The sequence below is a fragment of the Myxine glutinosa genome, chromosome 4, assembly GCF_964187855.1.
Source record: "Myxine glutinosa chromosome 4, kmMyxGlut1.1, whole genome shotgun sequence".
NCBI classification, from domain to species: domain Eukaryota; kingdom Metazoa; phylum Chordata; class Myxini; order Myxiniformes; family Myxinidae; genus Myxine; species Myxine glutinosa.
In genome coordinates, this window is record NC_136264.1 from 26,658,331 (window position 1) to 26,680,378 (window position 22,048).

General features: G+C 48.0%; 2 protein-coding genes across 4 annotated transcripts in view; one reads left to right on the forward strand and one right to left on the reverse strand.

Annotated features, from left to right (window-relative positions):
- The window catches only part of PEX10 (peroxisomal biogenesis factor 10), a 74,857-nt gene extending 71,100 nt beyond the window's left edge, over nucleotides 1-3,757 (reverse strand). Inside the window, exons 1-2 of the mRNA XM_078775198.1 lie at nucleotides 3,695-3,757; nucleotides 3,447-3,596 (exon numbers count right to left, since the gene is read on the reverse strand). The gene's annotated coding sequence lies outside the window, so the exon portion shown is untranslated. The remainder of the gene's footprint in view (nucleotides 1-3,446; nucleotides 3,597-3,694) is intronic.
- A 6,065-nt stretch (nucleotides 3,758-9,822) lies between these two features.
- Nucleotides 9,823-21,288, forward strand: MRPL51 (mitochondrial ribosomal protein L51). Of its 3 annotated transcripts, none has more exons than XM_068112055.2 (4): nucleotides 9,823-10,161; nucleotides 10,514-10,592; nucleotides 10,698-10,799; nucleotides 20,746-21,288. In XM_068112055.2, the coding sequence occupies exons 1-4, from the start codon at nucleotides 9,919-9,921 to the stop codon at nucleotides 20,940-20,942; spliced, it is 621 nt and encodes a 206-aa protein (XP_067968156.2). In that variant the 5' UTR covers nucleotides 9,823-9,918; the 3' UTR covers nucleotides 20,943-21,288. The 3 variants fall into 3 exon arrangements, with proteins under 3 accessions (XP_067968156.2, XP_067968157.2, XP_067968158.1); XM_068112056.2 differs by having other exon boundaries at nucleotides 9,824-10,131; XM_068112057.2 differs by having other exon boundaries at nucleotides 9,991-10,153.
- Nucleotides 21,289-22,048: the final 760 nt, after the last annotated feature.

The window sequence follows — 22,048 nt, forward strand, 5'->3', positions numbered from 1 at the left end:
GCAAAGAGATAGAGAGGATTTTCAAGAGAGTCGGAGAGATCATTGATGAAAACCAGAAATAGCACAGGGCCCAGAACACTGCCTTGGGGAACTCCAGCCTGAACAGGAAGAGGAGATGAGAGAAACCCATTCAGGGCCACACGTTGACAATGACCAGAGAGGAAGTCCGCAAGCCATGTATGGAGATTTGCATGGATACCAAAGGAGGAGAGTTTGGTGAGCAGAGCGGGGTGCCAGACCGTATTGAAGGCACGTGATATGTCGAGGGAGACAGCTCTAATTTCCTGTTTGGCATTGAGGACCTCCATCCATTGTTGAGACAGCAGAAGCAGCATGTCCAGAGTAGAATGACCTGGTCTGAAACCAAATTGATGATCAGAGATCAAGCCATTGGAGAAGAGGAAAGATTTCATATCCAAAGCAATGATGGATTCCATGACTTCACTGATAATTGGGAGAAGGCTGATTGGTCTGTAGTTGCTAGGATCTGTTTTTGCACCTTTTTTGTGTAAAGCGGTGATGTCGGCTGATTTCCAAGCAGATGGCAGATGACCTTGAGCAAAAGAGATGGTGAAGAGAACAGAGAGAGGGAGTGAAAGAGCGGAAGAACAGGATTTTAGGACCCGTGGGCTGATGCCGTCAGGTCCAGTTGCATAATCAGAATTGAGGGTTGACAGAAACTTTTCCACCTTGTCAGGAGGAAAGGACACAGAGTCCAGCAAAAGCTGGGTACGACTGGGTACGGTGGGTACAGAGAGGGATGGGTTTGGGACACAAGATTTAGAGGCAAACACAGAGTTGAGGCATTGAGCTTTTTCACGTGCGGAGTCAGCTGTGTAGCCGTTTGAGGTAAAGGAGGGGATGGAGGGGGAACAAACACCAGAAACAGATTTGACCAACAGGATTTGGAAGAGGGAGACAGATAAGAGAGTTCGGTCTTGAGAACGGAGAGATATTGTTTCCTGGCTCTCCTGAGGGTGGATACACACTTGTTTCGGGCTTTGTGAAAGGAAATGAGATTTCCTTCCGTTGGATTTGCTTTCCAGGAGGCGAAGGCAAGTTGTTTCTGGGCAACAGCCTCACCACAAGATTCCGTGTAACATGGATGGGAGGAAGGGTATGACAACTGAAGGCGAGATGGGATAAATCTGTGCATGAGAGAGAGCAATTTACTTTGGAATAATTGCCAGGATGAATTGATGTCAGAGGCGGTGGAGATGGGAGACCAGTCCAGATGATTGATGGCTGCTTGAAGACCGAGCCAGTTGGTCTGAGTGAAATGCCAGACTCGTCGACGCTGAGGAGGCTCTCTGAGAATGGTCAGAGAGATGTCCACTTTAACAAGCACATGATCAGATGAGCCGAATGGAGCAGAAGAAGAGCAGAAGACATTTTCAGGGAAGTTAGTCATAACCAAGTCCAGAAGAGAAGATGCTCCGTTGACTGAGATCCGGGTCGGGAAATTGACAGATTGTGTCAGTCCCAGTGAGTCGCAGAAGTCCTTGGCTGAGAAGCCATGGCTGGTGAGAGAGGTACCCACACCCAGCCAACTGGCATGGTGACGATTGAAATCACCACATATGAGGAAGAGAGAATGTGAATATGAATGTATGTGAGTGTGACAGGATATGAATGTATGAGGGTGAGGATATGAATGTATGTGAGGGTGAGGATATGAATGTATGTGAGGGTGAGGATATGAATGTATGTGAGGGTGATGATATGAGTGTATGGAAGGGTGAGGATATGAATGTATGTGAGGGTGATGATATGAGTGTATGGGAGGGTGAGGATATGAATGTATGTGAGGGTGACAGGATATGAATGTGTGTGAGGGTGAGGATATGAATGTATGTGAGGGTGACAGGATATGAATGTGTGTGAGGGTGAGGATATGAATGTATGTGAGGGTGATGATATGAGTGTATGGGTGGGTGATGATATGAGTGTATGTGAGGGTGACAGGATATGAATGTGTGTGAGGGTGAGGATATGAATGTATGTGAGGGTGATGATATGAGTGTATGGGTGGGTGATGATATGAGTGTATGTGAGTGTGACAGGATATGAATGTATGTGAGTGTGACAGGATATGAATGTATGGGCGGGTGATGATATGAATGTATGTGAGTGTGACAGGATATGAATGTATGTGAGGGTGATGATATGAGTGTATGGGAGGGTGATGATATGAATGTATGTGAGTGTGACAGGATATGAATGTATGTGAGGGTGATGATATGAGTGTATGGGTGGGTGATGATATGAATGTATGTGAGTGTGACAGGATATGAATGTATGGGAGGGTGATGATATGAATGTATGTGAGTGTGACAGGATATGAATGTATATGAGGGTGATGATATGAGTGTATGGGAGGGTGATTATATGAATGTATGTGAGTGTGACAGGATATGAATGTATGTGAGGGTGATGATATGAGTGTATGGGAGGGTGAGGATAGGAGTGTATGGGAGGGTGAGGATAGGAGTGAATGTGAGTGTGACAGGATAGGAGTGAATGTGAGTGTGACAGGATATGAATGTATGGGAGGGTGAGGATAGGAGTGTATGGGAGGGTGAGGAGAGGAGTGAATGTGAGTGTGACAGGATACGAATGTATGGGAGGGTGAGGATAGGAGTGAATGTGAGTGTGACAGGATACGAATGTATGGGAGGGTGAGGATAGGAGTGAATGTGAGTGTGACAGGATACGAATGTATGGGAGGGTGAGGATAGGAGTGAATGTGAGTGTGACAGGATACGAATGTATGGGAGGGTGAGGATAGGAGTGAATGTGAGTGTGACAGAATATGAATGTATGGGAGGGTGAGGATAGGAGTGTATGTGAGTGTGACAGGATATGAATGTATGGGAGGGTGAGGACAGGAGTGAATGTGAGTGTGACAGGATATGAATGTATGGGAGGGTGAGGATAGGAGTGTATGTGAGTGTGACAGGATATGAATGTATGGGAGAGTGAGGATAGGAGTGTATGTGAGTGTGACAGGATATGAATGTATGGGAGGGTGAGGATAGGAGTGTATCTTTTGCAAAGCTCGCCGTTCCGTATCAGCAGTTTCGTTGGAGTGCTTGCTTGAGTGCTGAAGCCATTTGGCGAACACTCTACAAGAACCTTGGTAACTGAACACACCCCGGGTTCGATGCCCGACCAGACTGTCCGATTGGCGCTTCACAAGTCGGGCTCCGCACATTATTGATTACGTCATCATACAGCGGGAGTTAAGCCGGGTGTTCCGTCTGCGAGCATTCGCTGGCGGAGACAATCGAGTCCACAATGCACATTGCGTTTCGAAAAGAGTCGGCCATTGTGTGCCGGAACCCAAGTTAAATTCGAAATTCTTGCCCTGATTACCAACAGGTAAGTACACAGGTAAAACCACCCGGCATATCCTCTCCTTGTAATGACGTAGGCCTACTACTTACGTCAGTGCGGACCCTGAAGGACGACGAACTCGAACGGTATCATGATGTCATAGCTTCACGCAATCATATCCCCGGTCCACCTCAGCCCAGGTACACCGCACATGGAGGCAAAATCTCTTGACATACAATGGTCCGTCTCGCTTCCGGAAACTACCGCAACCAGGCAAACAACAGCACATAATGAGAGAATCGGGGGCGAGGAAACAAAATATTGTTAAAACTTAAAACATTATTTGAGGTGAGCTGACCTGCCTGACGTGGACCAGCACATTCTATAACTGAAGAAGAAGAAGCCGTTTCGTAGTTATTGCTGTTTTATTGTTGTCATGTTAAGTTCAGTTATCCTCCTTTCCGTACTCACTGCATCATTATACAGCAAAGTATTCAGTAACTCATACATCTTTTGTATATGCTTAGGTTTATACGAGTGTGTGTTGGTCATTGTGTTCATGAATAAAGGAACGTCTTACAAAGGCGGTGTGTTAGTTGGGTTTTGGGTAGCTTAGTGGTCTCTCTCTTTTTTAACAGATTAAATTCTATCTTTTGACAAAATAGTTGGTATTGAATCATGTACAATTTGTGCATATAATAATAGCGTATTGTAAAAAGTGCAATGATTTTGCGAAAAAAATAAAGATTAATAAACCCGTGTTTCGCCGTTTCGTTTCGGAGACGTTGTCTCTCCCTTGTTCTCCAGGCAAGGCTGAGGTAATATGTGTCGATATTAATTTCTGTCTTTATCTCCATACTTGTCATTTACACAATGAAAGTTTTACATGGTTTAAGTTTTATGATTATATCCGAAATAAGTAACTGATTTTTTTCTTCCATTTAAGAAAGGAAGTACATCTCGGAAAATCACCAGCTCGGTTGGTTCTTCCGTTTGTCGTCCCTCTGTAGTCTGTACCAAATCCAATTTGATGGCACACAAGCAGTGGAATAATTAAATAATGATTCCAAATTTGATGGGACACAGGCAGCGGAGTAATGAAATAATGATTCCAAATTTTATGGTACACAAGCAGTGGAATAATTAAATAATGATTCCAAATTTGATGGTACACAAGCAGCGGAGTAATTAAATAATGATTCCAAATTTGATGGTACACAAGCAGCGGAGTAATAAAATAATGATTCCAAATTTGATGGGACACAGGTAGCGGAGTAATTAAATAATGATTCCAAATTTGATGGTACACAAGCAGTGGAATAATTAAATAATTCCAAATTTGATGGTACACAAGCAGCGGAGTAATTAAATAATGATTCCAAATTTGATGGTACACAAGCAGCGGAGTAATAAAATCATGATTCCAAATTTGATGGGACACAGGCAGAGGAGTAATTAAATAATGATTCCAAATTTGATGGTACACAAGCAGTGGAATAATTAAATAATGATTCCAAATTTGATGGGACACAGGCAGCGGAGTAATTAAATAATGATTCCAAATTTTATGGTACACAAGCAGCGGAGTAATTAAATAATGATTCCAAATTTGATGGTACGTCAGCAGTGGAATAATAAAATAATGATTCAAATTTGATGGGACACAGGCAGCAGAGTAATTAAATAATGATTCCAAATTTTATGGTACACAAGCAGTGGAATAATTAAATAATGATTCCAAATTTGATGGTACACAAGCAGCGGAGTAATTAAATAATGATTCCAAATTTGATGGTACACAGGCAGCGGAGTAATTAAATAATGATTCTAAATTTTATGGTACACAAGCAGTGGAATAATTAAATAATGATTCCAAATTTGATGGTACACAAGCAGCGGAGTCATTAAATAATGATTCCAAATTTGATGGTACACAAGCAGCGGAGTAATTAAATAATGATTCCAAATTTGATGGTACACAAGCAGCGGAGTAATTAAATAATGATTCCAAATTTGATGGTACACAAGCAGCGGAGTAATTAAATAATGATTCCAAATTTGATGGGACACAGGCAGCGGAGTAATTAAATAATGATTCCAAATTTGATGGTACACAAGCAGTGGAATAATTAAATAATGATTCCAAATTTGATGGTACACAAGCAGCGGAGTAATTAAATAAAGATTCCAAATTTGATGGGACACAGGCAGCGGAGTAATTAAATAATGATTCCAAATTTGATGGTACACAAGCAGTGGAATAATTAAATAATGATTCCAAATTTGATGGTACACAGGCAGCGGAGTAATTAAATAATGATTCCAAATTTTATGGTACACAAGCAGTGGAATAATTAAATAATGATTCCAAATGTGATGGTAGACAAGCAGCGGAGTAATTAAATAATGATTCCGAATTTTATGGTGCACAAGCAGCGTAATAATTAAATAATGATTCCAAATTTCATCGTACACAAGCTATGGAATAATTAAATAATGATTCCAAATTTCATCGTACACAAGCTATGGAATAATTAAATCATGATTCGAAATTTGATGGTACACAATTAGCGTAATAATTAAATCATGATTCCAAATTTGATAGTAGACAGTGGAAAATTAAATAATGATTCCAAATTTGATGGTACACAAGCAGCGTAATAATTAAATAATGATTCCAAATTTGATGGTACACAAGCAGCGTAATAATTAAATAATGATTCCAAATTCGATTGTACACAAGCAGCGTAATAATTAAATAATGATTCCAAATTTGATGGTACACAAGCAGCGTAATAATTAAATAATGATTCCAAATTTGATGGTACACAAGCAGCGTAATAATGAAATAATGATTCCAAATTCGATTGTACACAAGCAGCGTAATAATTAAATAATGATTCCAAATTTTATGGTACACAAGCAGCGTAATAATGAAATAATGATTCCAAATTTGATGGTACATAAGCGGCGAAATAATTCAATAATGATTCCAAATTTGATGGTACAAGACAACAGGCATTTTAAGGCCATTTTCCCTGCTAGAGTGGGGGTTAGCCTTGCGGTCCCCATGACAATCTTCTCCATTTTGCCATATTTTCTGCATCTCTCCTTGTTAACCCCCTTGCCCGCATTTTGATGGTACACAAGCAGCGTAATAATTAAATAATGATTCCAAATTTGATGGTACGCAAGCAGTGGAGTAATTAAATAATGATTCCAAATTTGATGGTGCACAAGCAGCGAAGTAATTAAATAATAATTCCAATTTTAATGGTGCACAAGCATGGAGTAATTAAATAATTATTCCAAATTTGATGGTACGCAAGCAGCGAAGTAATTAAATAATAATTCCAATTTTAATGGTGCATAAGCAGTGGAGTAATTAAATAATTATTCCAATTTTAATGGTACACAAGCAGTGGAGTAATTAAATAATGATTCCAATTATTTTAATGGTGCACAAGCAGTGGAGTAATTAAATAATTATTCCAATTTTAATGGTACACAAGCAGTGGAGTAATTAAATAATAATTCCAATTTTAATGGTATACAAGCAGCAGAGTAATTAAATAATGATTCTAATTTTAATGGTGCAGAAGCAGCGGAGTAATTAAATAATAATTCCAATTTTAATGGTGCACAAGCAGTGGAGTAATTAAATAATAATTCCAATTTTAATTGTATACAAGCAGTCGAGTATTTAAATAATGATTCCAAATTTGATGGTACACAAGCAGTGGAGTAATTAAATAATGATTCCAATTTTAATGGTGCACAAGCAGTCGAGTATTTAAATAATGATTCCAAATTTGATGGTACACAAGCAGTGGAATAATTAAATAATGATTCCAAATGTGATGGTAGACAAGCAGCGGAGTAATTAAATAATGATTCCGAATTTTATGGTGCACGAGCAGCGTAATAATTAAATAATGATTCCAAATTTCATCGTACGTACACAAGCTATGGAAGAATTAAATAATGATTCCAAATTTCATCGTACACAAGCTATGGAATAATTAAATCATGATTCGAAATTTGATGGTACACAATTAGCGTAATAATTAAATCATGATTCCAAATTTGATAGTAGACTGTGGAAAATTAAATAATGATTCCAGATTTGATGGTACACAAGCAGCGTAATAATTAAATAATGATTCCAAATTTGATGGTACACAAGCAGCGTAATAATGAAATAATGATTCCAAATTTGATGGTACAAAAGCGGCGTAATAATTAAATAATGATTCCAAATTTGATGGTACACAAGCAGCGTAATAATGAAATAATGATTCCAAATTTGATGGTACAAAAGCGGCGTAATAATTAAATAATGATTCCAAATTTGATGGTACACAAGACAACACATCTTGAAAAATAAGCGAAGAACCAACTTCTAATCTGGTGTGTGGGTGTATCTAAAGCCTAGGTCACACATCGGCGGATTTGTCGGCGACTACTGGCGACTGAAAAAATCGCCACCACCCGCCGACAATCGTAATGAAACCGTAATGGACGGTCGCCTGTAGTCGTGGTTATCCTCCCCAGGTCGCCTGCAGTCGGCAAGAGCCGCAAAGGGGCAAAATAATTTTTAAAATGTTTAAAAACGGCGCGCTCAGTCGCAATCGAAAAAAATCCGCCATGCTGTCGCGATGGAACCGCCATGCTGTCGTCGGTATCCGTAATAACACCGTAAAGCGGCCGCAACCCAGTCGCTCATAGTTTTCCGCAATCGCCCCACCAGCTAGCACGGCAGAGATGCGAATGCCATACGGCCTTCCTGCGGCATCTTCCCGACTACGGGCCGACACTGTTGCGGCTGCGTATCGACTACAGAAGAACTGCCACGTCTCCCCTGCGGCTATGGGAGACTGACGACGACAGCAGTCGGACTAGTGGCGGCCGAGTTACGGCCATTGGCGACACAGATACGACTGCCTGGCGACTGCATTACGACATACCACGATTCCATGGCAAGACAGGATGGTGTGAGGGTCTCCGTGGAGTGAGGTCCTGTGGTGCCGACAAGGATATGGCTTTATTGTTTGGACTTGGGACTTTTGGGAACTTTATTTTTGGGACTTTGGTCCTTTGGAAACTTTATTTATGGGACTTGGGACCAGTGGAAATAATTTGTTGGACTTTATTTCCATTCTCTCTCCCTGCAGAAAAGTTTGATTATTACATTACAATGATACATCTTTATTAACTTTCTTATTGTACATCAAACATCTTTATGCTTCATGTCATACATCATTGAAGTGAATAAAGTGAAATGTAAAATAGAGAAATAAAGATTTAAAAAGTTGTGTGAATCGTCTCCAATCGCCGGCGGTCTTATTGCAGTCTTGCGGACGTCGGAGTAAACCGCCACCCGGCCCCAATGCAGTCGCCGCGATCCGCCATCGGTCGTAATCTAGCCGCCAGACTGTCGCCACGCTGCCGCCGTGCATCCCCAATGCAGTCGTCGTCGATCTTCGACAGTCGCCATCCCACTCGGGGCGTCGTCGCAATGCAGGCGCAATGTGGCCGCCTGCAGTCGCCATACTGCCGCCTGACCATATTTGACCGCCCGAAATCGCCAGTAGTCGCCGAAAAATCTTGATCGCCGGCAGTCGCCAGTAGTCGCCAAAATATCCGCCTATGTGTGACCTAGGCATAAGCATAAGGAAGAACAACAACAACAACAGGCATTTTAAGGCCATGTTCCCTGCTAGAGCGGGGGTTAGCCTTGCGGTCCCCATGACAATCTTCTCCATTTTGCCCTATTTTCTGCATCTCCCCTTGTTAACCCCCTTGCCCGCATTTTGATGGTACACAAGCAGCGTAATAATTAAATAATGATTCCAAATTTGATGGTACACAAGCAGCGTAATAATTAGCGCATTCTCGGAGTGTGTCCCATTACCAAGCAGCTTGATAGTGCTTGCCAAGCCAGCCGTTCCGTATCAACAGTTTCAAATGGAGTGCTTGCTTGAGTGCTTCAGCCCTTTGACGAGCGCTCTTCAAGAAACTTGGTAACAACACTCAATGCCAGCCCAATCGTTACCTCCACGACCGAAGGTGGATGAATGGACGTTGTGGTTTCACCCCTGTCTGCCTGTTTGTTGGTGAGCACGATATCTTAAAAAGTTGTGGATGAGTTGTGACAAAACTTGGTGAATGAGGTGGTTAGGTGACAAGAACAAGCCGATTCGATTTTGGTTCAGGTCCGAATCCAGATCCGACCCTATGAGTGGATATAAAATGTAAACTGTTCATCGTGTGCTCTCTGCCGAGTGCAGTTCTAGTTTACAATCAATGGTGTCTGTAATTGGCCCTTTGATCCAAACAGTATACACGATGTTCAATATCGATGCGATACTGGACTTTACTATTTTTGCCATCTTCATTCACTATTACATTTTCCATATTATACGGTATATTCTTTCGATATCCTAAAAAACGTAGTTTTCTTATTTGTTCGAATATATTTCTACGTGTTGGTGTAAGATTAAAATCGATAACATAATCCGCTGCTTGTGATTGGGTGGTCAACCAGTACCGATTTTCATTAGCACCTTCAGGGAGGAGCGTATGTCGAGGGAGGAGCGTATGTCGAGGGAGGAGCCTATGTCGAGGGAGGAGCCTATGTCGAGGGACGAGCCTATGTCGAGGGAGGAGCGTATGTCGAGGGAGGAGCGTATGTCGAGGGAGGAGCGTATGTCGAGGGAGGAGCGTATGTCGAGGGAGGAGCGTATGTCGAGGGAGGAGCGTATGTCGAGGGAGGAGCGTGTATTTACAGTGAAGGTTGTGTTCAGCCATGACACTGGTATTGATGTAAGTTAAGTACAAAACTCGTTAAGGGTTTTGTGTAAAGATGACAAATGTTAACATGGTAAACGGTGATTAATGGAGTATACCATGTTTATAATACCTGTGTGTGTGGTGCGAATAGGTTGTATACGCGGATTTTCCAGGCTATTCGAGTGAATGGTGTCTGTAATCCGAAGGTGTCGATGCTACTGTATTTACCATACACGTGCTAAAATCGTCCTCGTTACCTCGTTCTGAATGATGGCGTTTTAGTGTCCATGCGTAAACGTACACGAGATGAAGTAAATAGGTGTGGATGTGACACAAACATGACGGGCGAAGTGTCCTTTTGAATTGACCCTGTCCTTGTATACAGGTGATGCTGCCTGGAACATTATGGACACTGGCGAGGCCTCCGGTTGTTTTCTGCTGTTTTCAAAGGGAGTTCTTTAAAGGTGACTCCAGTTTTGTTGAACAATGAATGCGGAATAATTTGAATGCTGAAAGTTGTCTCCATGCAGTCGTTGTCCTTCACATACTCTTCATAATTCTCTGTTCAGGAGCCTGCTTGTGGAGGAACCCAATGAGTAAAAGCCCACCCCCTGATCGCTGGAATGAGAAGCGGGCGATGTTTGGATTGTATGACAACGTTGGTATTTTGGGTAAGGATGGGAGATCGACCTACCCTCTGCTTTATTTTATTATATTGAAGGAGCTGTGGGGCTCCCACGTCGATCGGAAGAATGGACGCGACAAAAAGCTAGAATTCATCCGAGTTGCTTTAATGAAATCAAACACTCAGGCACTCTGAAAACCCGTTTATCGGTCAGCAATATATATCTATTCTCCCAGGGGGTTTGCCCAGGCCCGGCGCCAGGGGGCGTGGCCCAGCGTCCCGACCGAGGCCTGGCAAGTTGAGCGCGGGCCTGCCCGGGCGTCCTGGACGAGCCCGGCATGGTGATCGCTCCGCGTCCTTGATAGGTGCAAGGCGATTGTGAAAACCCAGCGGCAGCCTCTACACACGTCCCCCCAGAATCGACTTGCACCGGCAGGGTCAATTTGAGGGGGGTCCTGATGACCCGGCCGAAGCGACCCCTGGCGGGTCGTGGGAGGGGGTCCGGTGAGGTGGTGGGCGGTCGAGTGGGGGGCACCGTGGACGGGGGGCGGCCTCGCCGCGGCGGAAGGGCCACCCGTGGTGGGTGGTCGACGTCCACGTGCGCCGCCTTGAGGCGGTCCACTGCAATCCGGTCCGACCTGCCGCCGATGTCGATGACGAACGACTTGTCGTCCCGTCGCAGCACCCGGAAGGGCCCGTCGTACGGCGGCTGGAGTGGCCACCGATGTGCGTCGTGACGCACAAAAACATACTCCGCTGTGCGGAGTGCTGGGGGGACGTAGGACTGGGGGTCACCGTGGTGGGATGTTGGCACGGGGGCAAACCGTCGGGCGGCCTCCTGGAGGTCCGAGCGCTGGTGAGCTGCGGACCAGGGACTGGTAGCGTCGGGCACGAATTCGCCCGGGACGCGTAGCACCTGGCCATAGACAAGCTCGGCGGTGGATGCCTGGAGGTCCTCCTTGGGGGCCGTGCGAAGGCCCAAAAGGACCCACGGCAGCCGGTCGGCCCAACCGCCGTCTTGAAGGCCGGCCATGAGCGCGGCCTTCATGGAGCGGTGGAATCGCTCGCACAACCCGTTTGCTTGGGGGTGGTAGGCCGTAGTACGGTGGAGCTTGACCCCCAGGTTGCGGGCGACCGCGCCCCACAGCTCGGAGGTGAACTGTGGTCCGCGGTCTGACGAGATGTCCGCCGGTGCGCCGAAGCGGGCGACCCAGGTGGTGATGAAAGCCTGCGCCACGTCGGCGGTGGTGGTGGAGACGAGGGGAACGGCCTCCGGCCACCTGGTGGTCCTGTCCACCATGGTGAGCAGGTGTGTGAACCCCCGTGACGGGGGGAGGGGGCCCACCAGATCCACGTTGACGTGGTCGAAACGTCGTTCGGGCACGGTGAAAGGTGCCAGCGGGGCCTGGGTGTGTCGGTGGACCTTGGCCCGTTGGCAGGCCGTGCAGGTGCTGGTCCAATCGCGGACGTCCCGACGAAGGCCGTGCCAGACGAAACGCGCCGACACCAGCTTCTGGGAAGCTTTCCGGCTCGGGTGGGAAAGGCCGTGGAGGGAGGCGAAGATGCGGCGTTGCCAGGTGACGGGCACGATGGGGCGAGGCTGGCCTTGGGAGACGTCGCAGAGCAGGACAGTGTCCGCGCAGGGGATGTCGGCCAGGCGGAGGCCCGTGTCCGCCGCCCGGAGGGCTTGCACCGTGGTGTCGGTGGTTTGGTCCGCCGCCATAAGCGCAAAATCCACGCCCAGGTGGACCGCGTTCGCGCTGGCCCGGGAAAGACAGTCGGCCACGGCGTTATTTTTGCCGGCGACGTGCCGGATGTCCGTGGTAAACTCCGACACGGCGGAGAGGTGGCGCTGTTGGCGGGCCGACCATGGCTCCGTGACCTTGGCCATGGCGTAAACCAACGGCTTGTGGTCGACGAACGCCGTGAAAGGTCGGCCCTCCAGGAGGTGGCGGAAATGGCGGACGGCCAGGTGTAGACCGAGGAGCTCCCGGTCAAACGTGCTGTATTTGAGCTCGTTCGGCCGGAGCTGCCGGCTGAAAAAAGCGAGTGGCTGCCAAACCCCGTTCACCCATTGCTCATGTACGGCGCCCACCGCGTAGTCGGAGGCATCCGTGGTGAGGGCGATGGGAGCGTTGAGCACCGGGTGAGCGAGCAGTGTTGCGTCGGCGAGGGCCCGCTTTGAGCGTTGGAAGGCCGCATCCATTGCTGCGGACCAGGCGATGTCGTGCTTGGCCGGCTTGCCCCGGAGGGCTTCGTAGAGGGGCCGCATGAGTTGAGCCGCGCGGGGCACGAAGCGGTGATAAAAATTCACCATTCCCAGGAATTCCTGCAGGGCCTTTATGGTGCGGGGACGCGGGAACGTGGTGATGGCCTCGACCTTGGTTGGCAGCGGCACGGCCCCGTTCTTGGTGATGTGGTGGCCCAAAAAATCAACGGCCGTCGTGCCGAAGTGGCATTTGGCCGGGTTGACGATGAGGCCGTGCTCGCTGAGGCGCCCGAACAGTGTTCGGAGGTGGAGGAGGTGCTCGGCCCGGGACGTGCTGGCGACGAGGATGTCGTCCAGGTAAACGAAAAGGAACGGCAGGTCATGCAGCACGCCGTCCATCAAGCGCTGGAACGCCTGAGCCGCGTTCTTGAGACCAAACGGCATCCGCAAGAATTCGAATAAGCCGAACGGCGTGATGACTGCCGTTTTAGGGACGTCGGCCGCCCTGACAGGTACCTGGTGATATCCCCGTATGAGATCAATTTTCGAAAAAATGACCCGTCCCGCCAGACGGGCGGAGAAGTCTTGGATATGCGGGATCGGGTACCTGTCGGGGGTGGTAGCGTCATTGAGACGGCGGTAGTCGCCACACGGGCGCCATCCACCCCCCGGCTTTGGCACGATGTGCAGTGGCGAGGCCCACGCGCTATCGGAGCGCCGCACGATGCCGAGGTGCTCCAACGCGTCGAATTCGGCCTTCGCTACGGCGAGCTTGGCTGGGTCGAGGCGGCGGGCCCTGGCGTAGACCGGCGGGCCCGTGGTTGGTATGTGGTGCTCGATCCCATGCCGTACTGCAACGGCCGAAAACGTCGGCCGCGTGAGGGCCGGGAACTCCGTGAGCAGGCGAGCAAACTCGTTCGCCGCCGGGACGGTGCATGCCAGCTCGGTCGGCGCGGAGCTGCTCAATGTGCATACCAGGGAGCTGAAGGTTTCAGCGTTGATTAAACGACGCCGTTGGACGTCCACCAGCAGTCCGTGTGCGCAGAGGAAGTCGGCGCCTAGCAGAGCCATGGGCACGTTGGCGGTTACAAACGTCCAAGCAAAGCGTTGGCCGCCGAAGCAGAGGGTGACGTTGCGCGGGCCGAAGGTGCGGATAGTCGATCCGTTGGCCGCAACCAAGGAGGGGCCGCAAACCGCGGATTGCCTGTCCTGGTCAGAGGCGGGTATGACGCTCAGTTGGGCGCCGGTGTCGCACAGGAAGCGCCGTCCGGACGCTTTATCCATGATGAACAGTAAGTTGCCCGTGTGGCCGGCGCTCATGGCTGGTAATGAACGCCGGCCCGGCCGTTTCCCGGCCTGCCGAAGGTGCACGGGGGTCGGCATGTTCGGGCCTTCTGTCCGAACCTGGCATGATAGTAACACCACGCTTGGTCAGGTGGAGGCCTCGGTCGTCGTGCTGGAGGTGGTCGGCTCGGTAGAGCGGCCGCCAATTGCGTCGGCAGTTCGGCCGTCGACCGTGCCGGGTGCTCGGGCGCCATGGGTGTTGCGTCGGACGGCGGTGGGTCCCATGTCGCCGCTGCGATGCGCTGTCCTGCGGCGGAGATCTTGTCGGCTTCTCTGGCAAGGGCCCGGGGATCTGTGATCGTCGTGCTTGCCAGGGCGAGGCGTACCGGGTTAGGCAGCTGACGGAAGAACAGCTCCCGGAACAGGAATGCTGGAGAGTGCTCGCCAAGCAGTGAAAGCATGTAGTCCATTCGCTCGGAAGGGCGCGTGTCGCCGAGCTCAGGCAGTTCGAGCAGGCGCCGTGCGCGTTCCGCCGATTGGAGGGCGAAAGCATCGAGGAGCAGCTTCTTAATCGCGCCGTATTTGTCAGCGGCTGGCGGGCTTTCGAGGAGGCTCAGGGCGCGGGCCGCGGTAGCCGACCCGAGCGCAGCTACCACATGGTGGAAGCGGGTGTCGTCGGCCGTGATGCCTCGCAGGGCGAACAGGGACTCCGCCTGTGCGAACCAAACCGCCGCGTGAGCCTCCCAGAAGGTAGGCAGTTTAAGGGCGACTGCCGTGTCCATGTCGATAGGTCACCAATGAAGGAGCTGGGGCTCCCACGTCGATCGGAAGAATGGACGCGACAAAAAGCTAGAATTCATCCGAGTTGCTTTAATGAAATCAAACACTCAGGCACTCTGAAAACCCGTTTATCGGTCAGCAATATATATCTATTCTCCCAGGGGGTTTGCCCAGGCCCGGCGCCAGGGGGCGTGGCCCAGCGTCCTGGCTGCGGCCTGGCAAGTTGAGTGCGGGCCTGCCCGGGCGTCCTGGACGAGCCCGGCATGGTGATCGCTCCGCGTCCTTGATAGGTGCAAGGCGATTGTGAAAACCCAGCGGCAGCCGCTACAATATCTCGTTATAAAGGGTCCCCAGACTGTAAAGGTAGGCCGGCTTTACACACGAGATCCGAACCTTTCCATTAAATCTCCTTGCTATCTTTCTCTCTGCCATGTATCCCTCCTCCGCACATTCACATCCACCTGAATCCTCCTCCGCACATTCACATCCACCTGAATCCTCCTCCGCACATTCACATCCACCTGAATCCTCCTCCGCACATTCACATCCACCTGAATCCTCCTCCGCACATTCACATCCACCTGAATCCTCCTCCGCACATTCACCTGAATCCTCCTTCGCACATTCACATCCGCCTGAATCCTCCGCACATTCACATCCACCTGAATCCTCCTCCGCACCTTTGCCTCTGACTTACCATCCCCCATCAGTCCCGCCCCACCCCAGGTACTCAAACCTATGTCATTGTCTGATCTCCTTCCCCTCTAACCTGGTATTCATTTCTTTTCTCTGCTGCCCGACCCACATCGCCTCCATCTTCTCCATACTCAACTCCAGCCCATGTTTCCCAAATGCCTTCTTCCACTCCCCCAGTACTTCCTGCATTTCCCACCTACTCTCCACCACAATATCCTCCCCAGAATACCCCTCATGTTTACCTTCCTGCTTACCAGCTCCACCACCATGATAAATAGCAGTGAGCTGAGCACACTTCCCTGCCTCAAACCGATGTTCACATTGAACTCCTCCGACATTCCAGGACCAACCAAAACTCTTCCCTTCATTCCCTTGTGCACCCCTTCCACCAACCGAAGTACTGCTTCAAGCACTCCCATTCATCTCAGTGTCATCACCATCTCGGCCGTCTCCACGTTCACAAATCCCAATGCTAATTCACCTTGAACCTCCAACCTCTTCTCCACCGGCTGTCTGTCGTTCCCCTACCCTTTCTAACCCCCTGCTGCTCTTCTCCAATGTCCTTCTTCACACTTCCTTATCCTCCCATCCAGAACCCTCTCCAGCACCTTCACTTCATGACACGACTAAGGAGCGTAATGCCCCTGTGCTTCCCCAGACCTTGAACATCGCTCTTCCCCTTTCATATCGGCACAATTAAACCTGTCCTCCAATCCTCCAGAATCAAACCCTCTCTCCTCCGTACATACATCAGCCTCTTCGTCCAATTGACCCAGACAGACTTCTCCCTCCATAATTATCGTCTCTGCACACACCTCATCAAGGCCTGGTGTTCTTCCCTTATTCATTCTCTGCAATGCCGGCTGCATCTCCTCCTCCAACTCCACTTTCCCCTCTACATAACACTGTAGCTCCAGCTCACCACCGCCCTCCCTGGTTCAACCACCCCCCCCCCCCCCCCCCCCGAAATATCCTTCCCACACCTTCAACACTGCTCCCCTCTCTGTCACTGGTCTCCCGCCACCATCCTTGATCACCGCCCCGCCCCTTCATGTCCTTACGATTCTCATCCTTGTCACAAACCAATTCATAGATCTTCTTCTTCCTACCATCCTCTTCCAACTTTGTTGTACACCTGCTCTTCCATATCATTCCTCACCTTGTCCACAGTTCTCCTTGCTGCTTTCTTCTTCTGCCCATAAAAAGTGCGGCCACTACACATCTGATTGCCTCCCTCTATCGTTGATCTTCTCTATCCTCTTCCAAACCTCATTCTTTTCACCAACTGCCTTCACTACTTCCTCCGTCCACCATACTTGGTTTCCATCCCTCGATGATGCAACCTTTCCTGACGTCCTTCCAAACAAAACTTCTGCAATACCTCTCAGTACTTCTACCATTCCTCCTCCAAACCTTCTGCTTCTTCGCTAAGTTTCTCATACCTGGCCCTCACCCTCTCCTTGTACCGTATGGTGACGTTTCCCCTACTTTTGCCCCACCTAATAACTTTCCGACCCCTGCTCTTAACCTTCCTCCTTTTCTTCATCGGTACTACAAACACCACAGGCTTGCACTGGCTGGTAACATGCTCTCCCGCTACTGCCTTGCAATCCTTAACGCTCCACAACTGTCACTTCCTTACCACCACTAAATCCTGTTCTGTGCTGTCTACTCCAATGGGTAATCTTGCGGTTTTCCCGCTTTTGAAAGAATAAACCAGCTATGGCCATCCCATTACTCTCCACCAGCTCTCCACCCTCTCTATTCCTCGTTCCCCAACCACATTTACCAACACATTCCTCTTCACCCGGCTCTGCTACTCCCACATGCGCGTTGAAGTCCTCTGCAATGCACAGCATCACCTCCATCTTAAACATTCCCATCATCCTCTCGAGTGCGTCCCTGAATTCCTGCTTCTCCACCCCAGTCCTTCCCGTTTGTGGCCCATAACCCGATATAACACACACCTTGTGCCTCTGCATCACCACTCAGGTCATAACTATCCAGCCCTCCCACCTTTCCACTCTAACCACCTGCTTGCAGATCTCTTCCGATACTATTATTCCCACACCATTACTCCTTACATCCACACCCACTTGCAACAGCTTGTATCCTCCTCCCTTTCCATTTGGTCTTCTGCACACACAACAATTCCAACCTCCTTTGCCTCATCTCCACCACCTCGACCCCTCTCCCCTCCATTGATCCCACATTTAAACTACCTCGCTGGACCTCAACTTTGAATCACTGCCTGCCTGGCAGAGCTAGTCCCATCTTCATTAGTTTGGGACGTTCAGGTCATCATAGGCAGTGCTACCTGGGCTGACCTATGATGTCATACCCTTTTGAATGACAGTGGGTAGAGGCATTTGGAAGTCAATGTATTTTAAAATAACTATATATTGTAACAATATGGTAGATCTATTAATGATGGACATGCAAAAGTATGATTGTATCCAATCGGTTTGATTTAATTTCAATTAATTTAATGTTCCTTTTTAAACTAGAATGGCACTCGTAGAGTGCATAGTCTCGCCTCGCGCTCATTCTGAACCAAAATATCATTGTTAACTGAACACGCTACTATTAAGGCCCGCATACTCATATCATCCATGCACCCTATTATGTCACATACATTGCCATTATCCATCACTTTATTGATTATTCGGATATTTAACAACGTTAAGGCAAAATTACGAATGAAAGTGAACATGAAAAATAATTCAAACTGTATTCCCCATGGCTAGTCGCTGATATACAAGATCGAGACTCGTGTAAGAGCAAGCACATTAAACACAAAAAACATAAACGGACACATAAAACATATAATAAAGGGAGTAGGAGACAAGATGGGGAGAGAGAGGGAAGCACACAAGTACAACAGTAGAGAACAGGGACATCAGGAGATCTGTGGGAGGGAGAGGGAGGGGCGTACATGGTATAAAACAAATTGACACTACCAGGAATTTCAGGAATGAAGTCTGAGATTGAAAGACGTGGATTTGGGGTGAATTAACGGGGGTAGAAGAGATCAAGGTTTTGGATGGGGGAAGATAAGAGATGGTGGTGGACAGCTGTTTGAAAGACCTGGAGGGAGGAGTAGGATTGAAGAGAGTGAGGGAGTTTGTTCCAGAGGCGGGAGTAAAGAGGAATGAAGGAGTGAAGGTGAGCAGAGTCTTGATTTTGGCAATTTCACCAGAAGAGGGTTGCTGGCAGATCTTGTGCGACCTGTAGGAATATTTGGGGGAGCAAGGCCGGAGAGGAGTCGGTAGAAGACAGAAAGACCAACTGCCTGCGGTGAGTGAGTGAAAGGCCCTCAGAATCAGCTTCATCACGGGAGAGTCCAATGATTCTGAAAGCTTTGCTTTCTACAGCGTGAAGCCGAGCTAGGTGTGAGGCAGGAGCACCGCCCCAGAGGGGAGAACAGTATTCCATCAAGCTGCGGATGAAAGCCTTGTATGTGGTGAGGAGCTCAGGTGTGCCAAGGAAAGTTGACTTTCTGAACCAATTTTGAGAGTTTCTGAAAGATATGACTTTCAAGATAGTATGAAAAATTGGTGAAGCCTTGCCCTAACCACAGGGGTTCCCAATGTTGTGGCCGTGGCGATACAAAAAATGGGATCGTGAAGCCACTTACTCAGGCCTTTTGTATTATCGTGCTGCAGCAACTGCAACAAGTTCTTCCTGCATATGATGCTGTTGCCTCCCCAAGAGGTATTTGGTCCAATCATTTTTATCACTGACTGAGAAGTTTGTTTAGACTCACTATCTCACTATCTGACATGATCTTTCCTGGGAAAACCACATTTCCAAGCTGGCCTCCAAAGCCAGTCGCCGACTGGGCATCCTCCGTCGTGCGAAGTCCTTCCTAGGCACACCTGAGCTCCTCACCACATACAAGGCTTTCATCCGCAGCTCAATGGAACACTGTTCTCCCCTATGGGCCGGTGCTCATGCCTCACACCTAGCTCGGCTTCACGCTGTTTAAACCAAAGCTTTCAGAATCATTGGAATCTCCCACGATGAAGCTATCTCCGAGGGCCTTTCACTCACTCACTCACCGCAGGCAGGTAGGTGGTCTTTCTGTCTTCTACCGACTCCTCTCCGGCCTTGCTCCCCCATCTCTATCTGTGCTCTGTCCCCCAAATATTCCTACAGATCACACAAGATCTGCAAGCAACCCTCTTATGGTTAAACTGCCGAAATCTAGGCTCTCTGCTCACCTTCACTCGTTCATTCCCCTTTTCTCTCACCTCTGGAACAAACTCCCCCACTCCCTTCAATCCCACTCCTCCCTCCAGGTCTTTAAAACAGCTGTTCACCACCATCTCGTCTTCCCCCATCCATAACCTTGATCTTTTCTACCCCCGCTAATTCACCCCAGATCCACTTTTTTTGAAATTCCAACTTCTTTCCTGGAAGTCCTTGCAGTGTTCATATGTTTTATACCTCTCCCACCCCCCTTCCCATGCCCCCCCCCCAAGCCCTCTCCCTCCCACAGATCTCTCGATGTCCCTGCTCTCAAATGTTGTGTTTGTTTCCTTCCACCTCTCTCCCCATCTTGTCTACCGCTCCCCTTATTATATGTTTTATGTGTCGGTTTTTTCTTTCTGTGTGATTAGTGTTCGCTCTTTCACGAGCCTTGATCTTGTATACAAAAAAAAAAAGAAAAAAAAAAAGACCACTTGCTGGAACCCAACCCTAACTTAAGGATGAGCTAATATGGAAAATTGGTTGTTGTAGTAGTAGTAGTAGTTCTGAATTTTGACTAAATCTTAACCCCAAGATGCTATGTCAGTTTATTATTGGATTTGCATCGACTATTCAATTTGGGAAATATTACTTAGTCTTCGTGGATTAAACGTTGGTCTTAAGAGACATGCCAATTGGTACGTATTGTTCGTCACGATGATGGGTACAAAGAGTATCACCACAATGCAGTCAGTGGGTTGAATTTGAAAACATAGATGCATGTCCCCTTTCAATGCACCTTACCGGGATGCTTGCCTGTTTCTGTCTCCAGGTGATTTCAAAACGCATCCAAAACAGCTGATCCGTGGTCCAAATTGGATAAAGGGCTGGAAGGGGAATGAGCTGCGACGCTGTGTGCGCAAACTCAAGTGGGTTGGAAACCGCATGTTTGTCGAAGATAAACACCAACTGGAGAAACGCATTAAGTACCTGTTTAAAATCGTCAACTTCCGGAACAAACAGAAGTGAAAGGCCGATCTCGCCTCCCCCTTCACGTGTGGCATCGCACTCTTTCTCCGTGTTCCTTGCAGGAATGTTGTTGCGCACACACATGATTAAATCAACAAAAATGTTTATCTGGCAAACAATTGTGATAAATCATCACACTGGTTTAGGGAAAGGCCCAACACTCCTGAGGATCAAATGGAGTCTCGTGTGTTATTCCAGGTGTTTTTTTTTAAATAACTTTGTTATAAAGGGTGTTCTTCATAATATTGCCAACAACGATTTTGACACCACTCCTTGTGGACGTCCTGTGGAATAATTACGTTACATTTAAATGGAGATTGCCCAATAAAATGAGCCATTAGCTTGATCAATGTAATTGGCTGTTCTGCTAGTTCCCAAGTTCATGCTGTGCCAACTTGGTTCCAATCAGTCTCCACTCACCGAGGTATGGGATTGGTTCCTGTTAGTGTTTACATTTAGGATGTGCTGGATCTATTCATAAAGTTTGACAGCAGCACCATGACGTCAAAGCCACGGTATCATTGTGGTTACCTGTTGTGCATCGCATGCCTTCAAGATGGCAGCCGGGTTGTAACTGACTGATGACCTATGACTGACTGATGACTGACCTATTTTGGGGGTCAAACCTGGATCCACTTTGACCCCCGGTAGACCCTCTTAAACCCTAATATTTTTAATGTCGTGAACAAACTTTTGTGCCAAAGTATCACAATATACACCGTGAACAAACTACACCTGTCGTCCAAATATAATTTGTGCCAAATCTGGTCACAATCCCATCAGCAGTTTCGGAGAAGAAGTTGCAAGTGTTTACGGACTGACGACGCGTCATCCCATAGGCTCCCCGGAACTACGTTCCAGGTGAGCTAAAAATTTTAACTGTCAAGTAGGCCTACAAATTTTATATATCATGCTTTCCTGCACCACTTAGTTTGTTTGTCATGTGTACATCAAAAGTTATAAAAGTTAAGAGGGACGAGGACTTTATGGACGCCCTGTGCAGTATATCCTGTAAATGCAGCCAATGTGCTTCAGCCGCTGTAGTTGCTTGTCCCAGTGCACTAGAAGCAATGCTTGCAATTTGTGCACCAGCATTTGGTGACACG